Here is a 14,627-nt window from a genome sequence, read left to right on the forward strand (position 1 = left end):
ATATTGTTATGGATTCAAAATATTTCCTTTCAACTAGTTCAACCTATCAACTTAGGCCTAGAAGGTCTATAGTCTAGGCTTCTTCTATCGAGCTCAACTCTTTCTACTGTTTAAAAGCCAATTCTATTTTCATGCAATTAAAGACTTTGGTGTAGTCGACAATTCCAAAGACATCTACATTGAATTAGGTTTTCTTATCTTTTTCCATCAATCCATTTCGATGTAAAATGCCAATGCCACCTTCACGACTTCTTCATCGTTCCCAAACTAGAAGTTCTCTCAAATGAAACCCCACCTCTTTGCAGGTTTTCTCTTTTTCCTTCTGCTTCTTGGATCCAAACAAAAGGCGTCGTAGCCTCTCCCCATTAGTATCCCTCGTTATTCTTTCTTTAGTCGGTCACAGACTAATGATCAAATTAAAATCTTCTTGGGTATTTTATATTTTTCCCCAAGATATTGAAGTCGATATCATCTTTGCTCTCATTTTTAAGTTCTGTGAACAAGATGGACTGGCTGACCATTAAATACGAGGTCCACATCTAGAAGCGGACCAAAGCATGTTTTTCTAAACAAGGCCATTTGTTACTCCATCAGTTTATTCTTTATGAGCTCATTGGTTATGCCAATTTGGGCCAAGCAGGATATGGTAGAGGGAAAGTATTTATTAGTAGGGATGTTGGCCATCTTAGTAATCTAGCAAATAGACAAGTTAAAGCAATCAATAAAAAAAACGACGCAATCGTTGAGTATAGGGTTAACGATCGTCGAGTATCTGATTAACAATTGCCAACATTATAAGCAATCACAACCACATATTCGACAATCACAAGCCCTAGACTCAGTGATCACAAATCCTATTCTCAGCAAATGCAACCCTAGACCCAACAATTGCAACCCCCTCAGTAATTGTAACTCTTATACTCAGTGATCACAAACCCTTAATACTTCATGATCAATAATCTATTCCAAGTGATCACAAACAAATACACAAACACAAAGCACAAGAAAAAGCTAAATCCTGAACAGATTCTTCAAACAACAACAAAAACTAATTCATGATGTATATAAAAATAAATTTCATGCACGAAGAGAAACTCGAAGCTTGAAACACTGGTACCACATATAATGCTCAAAGAAGAGATAAACATACCTTTCCGAGAAATGCAGATGATGAAAATGATCGGAGGAATGATCAAAATGATCGGATGAACGCTCGAGAGGATCGCTAACAGTGAGAAAAGTAAGGGGAAATGGGTGAAACGAAAGGGTGAAAGAGTTACAAGTGAGTGAACGACTAACGATCTTCTTTCTTATAAAAGAGAGAAGTGAAGCATTTTAAAAGTGAGGGCAAACTTGATATTTCATATGTCAAAAGGGGCCAGTTTGATAGATTTTTAGATTTTGGGTTATTTTTGGGTTATTTTTGTGCAATTTCCCTAATCTAACCATAAACACAACTGAATTCACCCCTTTTCCCAACAAACACAAAGCTCAATCCGACAGCTTTGGTTCCTTGTTTTGTGGTAATATGCAAACCATGAAATTTTGAGAAAAAAATAAAACTTGTTTTTTTTTTTCTCTTTGTATAACCATTCTTCTAAGGAAGCTACCACAAAGATTTGTGGTTGAGTTTGTAATGATTTTATTTAATTCGATTTGAATCGGTATGTAAGGATTCCTCGTTTGTATATAGCCTACGTATTTTGGCTCTCATAATAACTTAACCTTCATATTTCTACTAACAAAATGAATTAACATATCAATAAACTAAAGACTTTTGATTTCAAGGCTCAAGTTTCATGGAACTTTCATTCTCAAATCACATGGAAGTGACTTTAAGAACTGCATCTATCTCCAAATCCATCTTCTTAAATATCACTTGAGGAAGGAAGGCTATATAAAACTAATTTGGGAAAGCCTTAATGATAGCATATCATTTACTTTTTTTACTGCAACATCAGGACAGTGCAGCTTTTAAAGCTCCATTGCTGCACATGGACCTCACAAATACAAAATTTGGGAGAAAAAAGAGGAAAGAATTCTTGGACAGTAGGAATTGAATGAGAGTCTTAAATGTTGGAATGAGGTTGGTTTTAGAGTAGATGAACTCCCAATTCAAAATTTGAAACCTTTTTGGCCAATTTTTTGCTCTGGAGACCTCCACTTGTCATAGCAATGTCGATTTCATACAGAAGACGGGCGAATGCCCTGCTTTGAGTAAGAAATGAGAAATTTCTAAACCGACTTTTCGACTTTTTCTATTGTTGATCTGAGAATCTCCTTGTTAACTTAAGCTAAGCAACCCTGGATTCTAATTGTGAAAATCTAGGTGTGATTGCATTTGGGAAGTGTCTACCCAAGATTCATTTATTTTCCAACACCTACAATCAGTTTCATTGAGGATGTTGTTCTTAACTGCTCCAAAAATGTCTGTCATATTATCATAGTTTATTATTGTGAATGTTGAAATAACCATTTGTAAAATAATATGTGACTTTGTGATGACGACTTGAGATAACTTAACTCATACTCTCAAATGAAAGTATAGATTTCCCTCCATATATTATTGAACTAAAAAAGAAGTGATTTTGTGGGGAGGAGTTCCATTCTTTAAGAAAGATGCAATCTATGAAAACACACGAAGGAATGATAATAAAAATAAAAGAACTTTTAAGTAACAGTATGTTTTTATACAATATTGTTGAGCTAGAACCATTTGTACCAATAGATTGACTAAGTAATCAAGAAAATATATCAAAATTTTGGTAATAAACATTAATTAAATATAAAGACAAAATAAACAAAATGGTAATAGGACCCAAATGAGTAGTTTCCTTGGTAAAATAAAATTAATGTATATTTAGTCTATTTAACAAAATATATGAAAGTTTTGGTATTAACATTAAATAAGATGATACCCACACCCATTTCCAAATTCAAATAATATTGATGAGAATAGATATATTGAATGCGTTCTATAACATGAAAGAAAAATCATTATAGAAGTAATAATCTCTAATCAATCTCTAGCCTTCAAACTCTTTCTATTTTATTGAAATAACTTTGATAGAATCACCAAAATAATTAATGAGTTTTCTACAACAATCTTTATAAAACACAATAGTTCAACCACCATTGGTACCTCGTGATGTGTGAAAAAAGTCCATAGATTTTAGCAAAGAGACTAAAATAGCTTAGATGTTGTTTTATGAGATTAATTGAAAGCGTCTCTAAAGTGTACTAGAAATCTACGCTCAAGGGGTTATATTTCTAATCAATTATTTGAAAATTAGAAATCTATGAATATTTTGAAAAAGATATAAACAACAAACTGTAGGGGTCATTCTAACACTCAAGTCTAATCCAAGCATGAACCCAAGCGAATTCATCTCTTCTCCCAACAAACATAAAGCTCAACAGAAACTTTCAACAATCAAAAGTTTTTACCAATTAGACAAGAAAATTCCTCCCTTTTTTCAAATTAATCTAAACCTTGAAAAAACTGTAAAACCAATATTATGGACAAAACCTTCATAGATCTCAGGCCTTCTTGAGTTGAAAATGAAGAATGGCTAAAGGTTAATGGTTGAAATGGTAGTCAAATACTCAGGATTTTTCTTCTTCTTCTCTCTCTCTTTGTTTCCCACTGCTGAGCCTCAAGCGTTCTATATATATAATTGTTTTCCTCTTTACCTCTCTTTGTTCTCTACCATCCACAGTTGCTAAGTTTCCTCCATCTCTGTCGGCTTCTTGGTCGGCTTCTCGATGTTTCGATATGAACTGCTGCCTGCAAAGCTTAGCAGTTGGACTTTGAGACGTGGAGGAGCATTAAAAAACAACCGATGAGCTTTCGAAGGAGAATGATGGGAAGGATGCTCCTTTAATTTTAAAGGTTTGAAGTTAGGAGGGAGAGGAGAGAAAAAAAAAAGTATGCCAACAGTTTGGTTTTCTCTGAAAAAGTCCTTCCCTTGCAAACCAGAGCCATCAGAAGTCTATGATCCAAAGAACAGGAAACAACTCAACACAATCACAACTAAGAAAGTATCAAGAAAGTCGGGTTGTTCTTCTGGTAGGTCTGGTTGTTCAAGGTCCATAGCAAATCTCAAAGATGTCATCCATGGAAGCAAGAGGCACATGGAAAAACCACCAATTTGCAGCCCGAGGTCGATCGGTAGCAGCGAGTTTCTCAACCCAATTGCTCATGAAGTCATACTAAGCAACTCAAAGTGTGAGCTCAAGATCACTGGTTTTGAAAGCTTCCACCAAGAGGGTGTGGGAAATGCTGGCTTTGGCGGGGGCGGGGGTGGGATTTCGCCATTTTTCGGTACATTAAGACCTGGAACTCCTGGTCCGGGGGAGAACTTTGTTAACAACTCCAGTTCTCCTTTTAATACTACCTCCATATCTGCTGCAAGAAAGCTTCCTTCTCTTTTATCATATAGAGATGGGTCTGCAGCTGGGAGTACTGCTAAATCTAAGGTGGGTGGGGAAGTTCATACAAGCAAAAGGTTCTCCCCACTAACTGAACTTAACGGTAATATGTTTTCGACGGTTACTTGCCATAAATGTGGAGAGCAGTTCTGCAAATTGGAAGCTGCTGAGTCTCACCATCTCTCTAAGCATGCTGGTTAGATAGACATCCTGACTGATATTTCAAATATAAGCTAAGTTTATGGTTTTGGTTTTCTCTTCATGTTCCTAACACATGGTTTGATATTTGATCGATGTTTATAAAACTCGGAACGGTAGATCTTAGACATTTACTTGCTGAATCTGACTGACTTTCTTAGCTACTTTTCTTGTGTTTATCTTCTTCACTTGGTTTGTTATCTATTACAATGTTTATTGTTTCTATTGGGTTCATCAAAATGGCTACTCTTTGTTGGAGTTGACACCTTCATGGAGTTGCTTGTTTCTTTCTGTCAGCAGCTGACTATGCTCTCTTTTCATAGTTACTGAGCTTGTGGAAGGCGACTCATCGAGAAAAATTGTCGAAATAATATGTCGAACGAACTTGTTGAAATCAGAGAACAATGGCAACCGAATCGAACGAGTCTTCAAAGTTCACAATATGCAAAAAACATTAGCTGGATTTGAAGAATACAGGGAAACGGTGAAGATCAAGGCAAGCAAGCTTCCGAAGAAACACCCTCGATGCCTTGCCGATGGGAATGAGCTGCTGAGGTTTTACGGGACTACTTTAGCCTGCTCTCTTGGACTAAATGGCTCCTCCAGCCTCTGCATATCACAGAAATGCAGTGTCTGCAGAATTATAAGGAATGGTTTCTCAGCAAAGAAGGATATGAAAGAAGTAGGAGTTTTCACGACTTCGACGAGTGGAAAAGCTTTTGAAACCATTGAAACAACAGAAGAAAGCTCGGTAAAGAAAGCATTGATAATCTGCAGAGTGATTGCAGGGAGGGTTCATAGGCCTTTGGAGAATATACAAGATATGGTTGGCCAAACAGGGTTTGATTCTTTAGCTGGAAAAGTGGGATTACATTCCAACATTGAAGAGCTTTATTTGCTCAATCCTAGAGCTTTGCTTCCTTGTTTTGTTGTAATTTGCAAACCATGAAATGCATAGAAAAAGAAAACTTGTTTTTCTCTTTGTATAACCATTCTTCTAAGGAAGTTAACACAAAATTTGTGGTTTATCATTTGTTGTTGAGTTTGTAATGATGTTGTTTAATTCGATTTGAATTCTTCTTCGAATCGATATGTAAGGATTCCTAATTAGTGTATATATTGATTAAGGTTAAAATATATTTTTAGCCTATTGTATTTCGACTCTCATAATATCTTGGCCTTCATAATCCTACTAACAAAATGATTTAATTCTCATACGTTCAGAAATATAGCAAATAAGTCAATGAGGTAAAAGTTTCATCAAAATTTAACCTATCTTTTGATTTCCAGTTGATTGTCAAATTTCATAGTATTAAACCTCAACACCACATGGGAGTGACTTTAAGAACCGCATCTATCTCCAATCTATCTTCTTAAAAACCACTTGAAGAAGGAAGGTTATATGGAACTAATTTGGGAAAGCCTGAATGATAGCACATCATTTACTTTTACTGCAACATCAGGACAATGTAGCTTTTAAAGCTCCATTACTACACATGGACCTCACAAATACAACATTTGTGAGAAAAAAGAGGATAGAATTCTTGGACAGTAGGAATTGAATGAGTCTTAAATTTTGGAATGGGGTTGGTTTCAGAGTAGATGAACCCCCAATTCAAAATTTGAAACTTTTGGCCAATTTTTGACTCTGACCCATTGTGTGGGGAGACTTCCACTTGCCGTAGCGATGTCGATTTCATACAGAGAACAGGCGAATGCCCTGTTTGAGTAAGAGATGAGAACTTTCATTATACTTCTAAATCGACTTTTCTATCATTGATCTGAGTATCTTCTTGTTAACTTGATCTCACATTAGTAGAATTGTGTAAGCTAAACCAGACTTTGTGCTAATAAGCCATCACGATAGATTTTCCACTATACTTATCCCTTCCCTGAGTTTTAATTGCTCTGGCCCCAGGTTTCAGTCAATCTAGGTGTGATTGAATTTAGGAAGTGTCTACCCAAGATTCATTTACTTACCAACACCTACGATCAGTTTCACTGAGGATGTTGTTCTTAACTGCTCCGAAAATGTCTCAGTCATATTATCGCCGCGATTGGCGCTTGGTCTGTCTCTCTCTCTTCCCTTCTCTCTCGACACAACGAAGCCCACATTGATCATTAATGATGGATGTAGATTTTTGTGGACAAGAATACTAAAAGAAGATGATTGTTTATAAAAGATGCTACCTACTGCAACAGAAAGTAACAAAAAGAAACCATATTTTGATGCTTTCATTCACAAACTACTCAAGGAAAGTTATCTTTCACAATTGTAAGTCATTACACTGAAGAAACTTTACAAAGCTCTCTATATTCTGAGTAATGTACAAAATTTCAAGGTCATTGAAAAAAATGGAAGAATCAACTATAATACACAAAATCATAGAGAATAAAATCACAAGACAAACAATCAAGAGAAAAACCAAAAAGGGAAGCTATGGTCTAAAGGTCATGGGTATCAGAAGTACTGTCCATCGAATCCTTTCTAAAGTGCTCGGAGCGGTCAATATCAATGGAAACTTCATCTGTCGTGGCTGACAGAGATTTTCTATGATGCTTCTGCTCAAGCCTCAAGTTGATAATCCGTGAGATAACTTGGACGATGTCTCTCATGGTAGGCCGTTTTCGAGGGCTACGGTTGACACATCTATATGCAAGAGCTGCAACTTCGTTCAGCTCTTGTACATTAAAGTTTCCATCCAAATGGTCGTCCATAATTTCTTCCCACCCAACTTTCCCATCCGAAGTCATTGCTGCCTAAACATCTCATAATGAAAATACAAATAAGTTGGGATGCCAATTCTGGCCTTAACTTGGCAGACTATTGATGAGGATTAAACAGGCATCTTGTCTAGTAAAATGTTTCCATTCAAGAACAGAATCATGAAATAACACTTATTTCGTCAAAAGTATTGGAGCTGAGAAGATAGAGAACTTACAAGTTCAACATACTCCATAAGGCCTTGTTGTGGGTTTCTGCCAGCTATAAGCTCAAAAAGCAACACGCCAAAGCTGTAAACGTCACTTTTCTTTGTAAATTTTCTAGTAGATATATATTCAGGATCTAAGTATCCGAAAGTTCCACGAATATTGGATACATGTTTATCAACCATCTCTTCTCTAGAAAGCCCAAAATCAGCAACCTGCTTGATCAAGAATAATAAGACAAGGCATCCTAATCAAGAAGATGTGCTTAGAAGTGGTACAAAGTAGCCTTGAAGAACAAATTATCATTGTTCATATAAATTCTTTCTGCAGACAGTTTTCAGAAATTAAAGAAAACCATACCCTAGCCCTCATGGAATCATCCAACAAAATATTTGAAGACTTGATATCACGATGTATTACTGGTGGAACTGCCTGCAGTAATATCATAGAAATACCACAAGAATGATTTATAAGGTTACAAAAGCTAGTAAGCTGAGTGTCCGTCAAGGTTATCATAACTTACACCATCATGGAGATATTCCAGTCCCCGTGCAACATCTAATGCCACACGGACCCGCAGATCCCAGCTCAATGGTTCATTCTTCCCGCCTGCAAACCGAACAGAGTATGTCACTTTCCAAGAAACAGATGGAGAAGTATATGGTACTGTCATTTTAACCAAAAAACGATGTTCCTTCAAGGAGACGTAGGTGAGGCTATTAGAGGATATACTGAGAATATTAGTAGGATATTCATAAGGGCATGGTGGCAATTAGGTAGGGGTGGCTTAAGGGAGAGTCGGAGATTTTAGAGCGGGATCATTTTGGTGGATTGTCTACTTTTAGGACTTAGAGAGATAGATAGTCCTCTCGAAAGCCTATAGCTACATTGTAATTTCTCTTTAATATTGCAATATATTACAATCTTGTGTTTCTTTGTGTCTGGATACCTAATAATGTCCTCAATGAAGAAAGATGTTAAAATAATCTATTTTCGACTCATTTTCCATTTAAATTAACTAATGCTTGTACAATATGTTTGACTTCTTACCGTATAAGTGAGAAGCCAAGCTTCCTTTGCTCATATATACATATACAAGTATATGTTGGGATTTTTCGGCACAGTAACCAACCAAATTTACGAGGTTCCTATGATGCAACCTTCCGAGTAGCATAACCTGGTAAGCAGAAGAAGGTTAAGTGGATGAATCGGATAAACAAAAATCACGAAGCTGTTAGGAATCAATCAGCAAAGTATGGGAGTTTATTTAAAGTTAAAGATGTATCAAATTTGGCATTATAACAGAGCATCTTTATTAACTTTTGACAAATCGTCTATCGAGATGAAAGTTTCAAATAGGATTTTATTAAGGCCTTGTTTACTTTTTCTGAGTCATGTCAATGATTCCATTTACTCTGTTCTTACCAAGCCCAAGAACTTAGAAATTTCAATCTGTTCAAAATTATATCAAAATGTGTAGTTTCATGACCACACCATAAGAAGCAGATATATCACATGAATGAATCAGAATAAATAAGCTCCTGGACTCAATAGTATGTCAATAATTAAGCTGCTGGACTCAATAGTTTTAGTGAATAACATTTGATTAAAATTAGAATGATGATCACCTCTGTTTGGAACTCTTTCTCCCCTTGTTTGGAATCAGTTGCAAGCACCTTAACCGCAACCGTTTCGCCACTCGCCATTTGAGCTCTATAAACAGGACCGAACGCTCCTTGTCCTATTACAGTTGTGAAATTGGATGTAGCTTTTTGCAGATCCCTGTCATATCCAACAATAAAACTCTAAGGTCCTCAAGGACTAGCAGTTTTCAAGATACCTCCACCAATAACATCAAATTCAGACACACATCTGGATGAATATCAAGCTACTCTTTATCGTAAACGAGTACGAGATCATAAAAAATCATTCACCGAACCTGTCACTACAAAGTTCTCAAGAACACACCTGTAAGAATACTCAAGTATCCCAGAAGCTGCAACCACATTACTTTTTCTGAATCCATCAAGCCAATGGGACATGCCATTGTGGCCAGATTTAACAGGTGATTCTGGAGCTAAAGTTGAGTCTGATAGAATAGTGCAAGAATCAGCACCATTGATCCGGATAGGAACCGTCGTTGCCCTCCGGGAGCTGCTGTTTCCTATCTGTGAACGTTTCCGTTGGTACCTAAAGCACAAGAGAGCCGAAATTGCCAAAAGTACACCAATCACAACTCCTATTGAAATCCCAATTATCAGCCCAGATGACTCCCCTTTCATCTCCTCCTTTTTGCTTCCCAATTGTCAATCCAATAGCTTAATCCATTACAGCCCTGCAAGAAGAAGACTCGTGACTCATACTAAAACATACACATAGATTAAAAAAGAGAGAATTCACTGTAGAGAAAGCAAATCATTTTCAGGAAAGAAGAACAAGTACTGTTCATTTCTTCCCTAAAGCATCATTAAACTTGTCGACATTAATTATCATAACATCACTCAGATTTCACAACAGCTTCGTATCTAATTCATCAAACACTTGATCTGCATCTCATTCCTATGAAATTCTCAACTACAACCATCCTTGCACAACAAATAAATGCTTCATTACGAAAAACCAGCACAAGAAAAAGCAAAAAAAAAAAAAAAAAAAAAAAAAAAGCCCAGACAAATGGGTCAGAGAATACTGAGCCAAATCTGCCATGTCCAACCATTCTCCACCACCAAGCTTCGAGTAGAAAGCAAAAAAGACCATTCAAAATCAAAACAAACAAAGCCCAGATACCAGATCAACAGTAAAAGAAGCAGAAACGAGTTATTCCCATTTCCATTTCAGAAAATACAAAGTGGGTATAACAGAGTTGACATTACAAGTGAGAAAATACCTTGGAAGGGAACTGATTTTTCAGAGAAATGGGAAATTAAGAGAGATGGGGGTGGCGTTGAAATGAAGGGAAAAAAGGGAATGGAGGAAAATGGAGTGAGATTCGAAGAATGCAACTCAGAGAAAGGAATCAGAGGCAGAGAGAGGAAATGAGAGACGGAAATGGTTTTCAAGTAATTCCAGAGTCGAAATACGATCTGTCTTTGTACTATTTTTTATCTTGGGAAGTTGGATTTGGATTAGATTACAACTACAAAATGGAAAGAATTGATGAAAGATGATTCGGATTAAATTTGTTTATTCTTTCTTGTCATTGTTACGAAGGAAATGAACTGAAGAAAGGACTCAACTCAACTCGTGCAAGGAATAAGGCATTGGGTTTTGAGTTTTCAGATATTTATTTATTTTTATTAACAATTATACCCTCGAGCATTGCACAAACACAAACTTTAATGGTTTTGACTTTTCATTATACTTTATAAATATATAAAATAATTTAATGTTTTTTTTCCTTTTTTTTTTTTTCACATTTAGATTCATTTTACTGCCTATTACATTATGTCTTCTACTATTTCTTACTATTGGTTAATTTTTGTGGTGTCAAAATTACTCATTATGTTGAATTTTCGGAAACATAGTAAATTTGAACATTTAGTATTTTTTTATATATAATATCTTGGTCAGTTTATTTATCGTCTATATATAAAAAAATGAATCAACAAATGCTCTAGTTATTTGAAATGTGATACTAAAAAAAGTCTCTTTAGCTTAAGTTTACTTTACCTTATAATCTTTAATGTTTTTTTCCAATCAATTATTGATCTATAATGTGTTGAAATTGAATAATAAAAAAATACATATTTACCCCCAAATTTTGAGTTCAGTTTTTATTTGGCCTCTAAATTTCAAAATATTATTTCATTAGCATTACTATTCAGTTATGATTTTAGTTTCAATTTAGTCTTTAAATTATTAAATTTACACTTTTATCCCTACGTAACCAATATTTGTTTTTGTCCACGTTGTTTACTTTCACTTAATTAATTTAAAATAGTTATGATATATGTTTTTTTTTAAATTAATTTTAATAATGACAAAAATTAATGTAATTATATTTAATTTAGTGTTTTCAGATAAATTAATAGAAAATTAACACTAAGGACTCAAAGTTGATAATACTAAAATTCAAGAGTAAAAAAATGTAAAGCCTTGGAGCCTATCGACCAAATGAAAACTAAACTCAAAACTCAAAATTAACTATTTGAAATTTAAAGACCAAATGAAAACCATACTTAAAAATTCAGAAACTAAAAGGATATTTAGATGCAATATAAAGGATTGTTTAATGCTATATATATATTTTTGTATTATTGTTTAGTTTGAGTAGAATGGATGATTAAGACCACATACTTTAGTAGTATTTTCATAACTTTCAATGGTAAATATTAAAAAATAAAAAAATAAATAATCACTAGGTTTATATAAGTCATCTTGAACTTATTATAAGAAGATGATTATGTTATTAGTAGGTGAAGTAAATAAGGTAACTTGTCAATTAAAACATCTCCTTTTCCTCCCATCATTGTTTTTATGAAAACCCTTAATTTATCCACACACACATATATATTTTAATACTTGTGGAGTTGGTAAAAGGATCAACATTGAGAATAAAATGCATATATTGTCCAAAAGATACACAAATTTTATTAAGATTAGAAAAAATAGAGCCAAGTGGAAATTATGTAATGGTAACATTTGAAAGGAGGGTTTGGGAAAGTGAAGTAGTTGTTGATTTTGGGAGTTAATGGGTTTGGAAAATTTTGAAGATGATGAGAGGGAACTTTGCAACTGTCCACCAAACACACCTAATCTCATATACATAAACATAATCTTTAATGGGTTTGGAAATAGAAAGAGACCCACTTTATTTTAAACATAATCAAACAACCCTTTCTCCTAACCAGAGAATCAACAACATTCTTATCAGAAAGATGCAAAGCATACGTCGGGATCGATTTAAATTTAAAATAATTATACGAATTTTTGAAAGTGGGAGAGAAAAAAGTTATCTTTCGTTATTATATATTGTTTGGTTGACCTGGATTTGACTTAACCTCTTCTAAATGCAGCTCATTTTGATTGTTTGATATTTTTTATTTGTAAAAAAAAAAAAGACAATCTAGTTTTGAATTTCAACATAAGGATGAATATTATTAAATGTAATCTATTTGCAAAATTACAAGTATTGTTTAATGTTAGGTTTGATAATGTATGGTTTTTTCTTTAAAGAAGCAAAAACTTGCATTGAAGTATAGAAATGGTTACAAATTAGACATTCTTCTATTCTTATGTACATAAAGAAAATGATTATTATCTGAGTACCCATGATGAGATATTGTGTTGCATTGAACTTGATCCACTTATTCCACTCCAAAAAAATAAAAATAAAAATAAATAAATTCTAACAAAATGTTTTTGTTTGCTTTCTTTTGATAAGATGTTAATTTAGTCTTAATTAATTATCAACTTTTATCCTTCATAATTTAGAATGTATTTATTATATTTGATTTTTTTTTTTAAAAAAAAACTATATTTGAATTTTTTTAAAAAAAATCAATTAAGAGATCAAATATTCAAATACTTGAAAAATCTGGAAGAAAAAGAGAGATAAATTAATGGACTAATTAATATTATTGATGAATTCAATTTTCATTTTTTTTTCAATAATAATAATAATATACAGACCAATTATTTCTACCAACACAAAATTCAAATAGAAAAATATAAATAGTGAATTAAATATGTACATCAATTCACGTAATATCAATTTATTATTTTAACTATTTTTCAAATTAGGGTATGTTTCATTAATCTTTTTTTAAACCTTCCGTTTACAACGATGAAAGCAAGGAAGTCTTCATTTGAAGAAATACTTCATATATCTAAGGTTATTTAATTTTCATTAAAGCATTACAATTTGAGATAATTCAATTTATTATTATTATTAAGAATAGAGATTATTTGACACTACAACTACAAAAAAAAAAAAAAAAAAAAGTTACTTTCATTTTACAACCTCTATTAAGTCTTTGTACTTTTTAAAGTGTACTTATTGATATTTCAATTTGTAAGCGATAAATTTTATAATTTTTTTTTATTTCATATATCTAACGACCTCTATCAACCCATCAATCTTCGTTTTTAGTTATAGTATTTTACATAAAAGCAAAACACTAAACTTACTTAAGGGAATTTTATGTCAAATTTACTCACTTCATTGTTTTGTAATTTGTATTATAAAGTAATTGAAACAAAATTAGCACTTAAGAAAAGAAAAGGAAAAATCATGTTACACATCCATTAGATGAATTATACAAGAAATGTAAGAAAGTATAATATAATTAGTATAACTAAAATATCTTGCAATAAAAATAAAGGAAAATTTTCACATATAGGATAAATATCAAAGTATTTACAGCAACAATAATAAAAAAACACTAATAGACACTAATAGATTTCTATTAGCGTCTATTATATAATATCAATAATAATTTTTTATCAGTTTCTATTATGGATAGAAATTGATAAGTTTCTATCCATCTCTATAAAAAAAAATTAAAATTTATTTTTTTATATAAATAATTTTTCTTATTTTTCTATTTATGAAAATCCGCACGTACGAAAAAGGGGTTGATTAATGAAAGAAATAATTTATAGAAGTAGGGAAATAGAGTAGTAATAATAATGAATATATTAGGGAGTTTGTATTAATTAAGTTATGAATTATTGAAAATAATATAAAAATAATAAATATTTACATGTGAAGCATTTTGAAGAATTCAAAGTGACAACCAATTTGGAAGGGCCTCAAGTCTAGGGCGGTGGTCCCTTCATGGAGGCCACGATCAATTTAATGTATTAATAAATACTAAAAACAAGAAAGAGAGAGAGGAATGTTGGGATGTTCATTTTAAATAATTGAGATGAAAATAACATATTTTTTCTCAATTTTTCTATTGGCTAAAAAATAACGTATGTTTTCTAAAAAAAAATTAATTTTAACACTAGACTTTAACTGCTGCGGTCTTAAAGTTTAAAAAATATTGCAGTTTTAATTCTCTAATAGTTCTCACTTTAAAAAATTATATTCGGTATTGTATTAATTGTGTCAAAAAAAAAAT

The 14,627-nt window shown here is 33.0% G+C and overlaps 2 protein-coding genes across 2 annotated transcripts; one reads left to right on the plus strand and one right to left on the minus strand.

The window, feature by feature from the left end:
• Positions 1 to 3,362: 3,362 nt before the first annotated feature.
• LOC120086892 lies at positions 3,363 to 5,788 on the plus strand. The gene is made up of 2 exons (XM_039043708.1): positions 3,363 to 4,627; positions 4,953 to 5,788. Exons 1-2 carry the CDS (start codon positions 3,931 to 3,933, stop codon positions 5,576 to 5,578), a joined length of 1,323 nt encoding a protein of 440 aa, XP_038899636.1. The 5' UTR covers positions 3,363 to 3,930; the 3' UTR covers positions 5,579 to 5,788.
• Positions 5,789 to 6,837: 1,049 nt separating this feature from the next.
• On the minus strand, positions 6,838 to 10,819 carry LOC120084582 (calcium/calmodulin-regulated receptor-like kinase 1). The gene is made up of 8 exons (XM_039040385.1): positions 10,448 to 10,819; positions 9,529 to 9,895; positions 9,189 to 9,342; positions 8,611 to 8,737; positions 8,084 to 8,169; positions 7,921 to 7,992; positions 7,572 to 7,775; positions 6,838 to 7,389 (listed from the first exon to the last, which is right to left on the minus strand). Exons 2-8 carry the CDS (start codon positions 9,840 to 9,842, stop codon positions 7,075 to 7,077), a joined length of 1,272 nt encoding a protein of 423 aa, XP_038896313.1. The 5' UTR covers positions 9,843 to 9,895; positions 10,448 to 10,819; the 3' UTR covers positions 6,838 to 7,074.
• Between the last annotated feature and the right edge of the window lie 3,808 nt (positions 10,820 to 14,627).

This window comes from Benincasa hispida, chromosome 9 (assembly GCF_009727055.1).
Source record: "Benincasa hispida cultivar B227 chromosome 9, ASM972705v1, whole genome shotgun sequence".
NCBI lineage: Eukaryota > Viridiplantae > Streptophyta > Magnoliopsida > Cucurbitales > Cucurbitaceae > Benincasa > Benincasa hispida.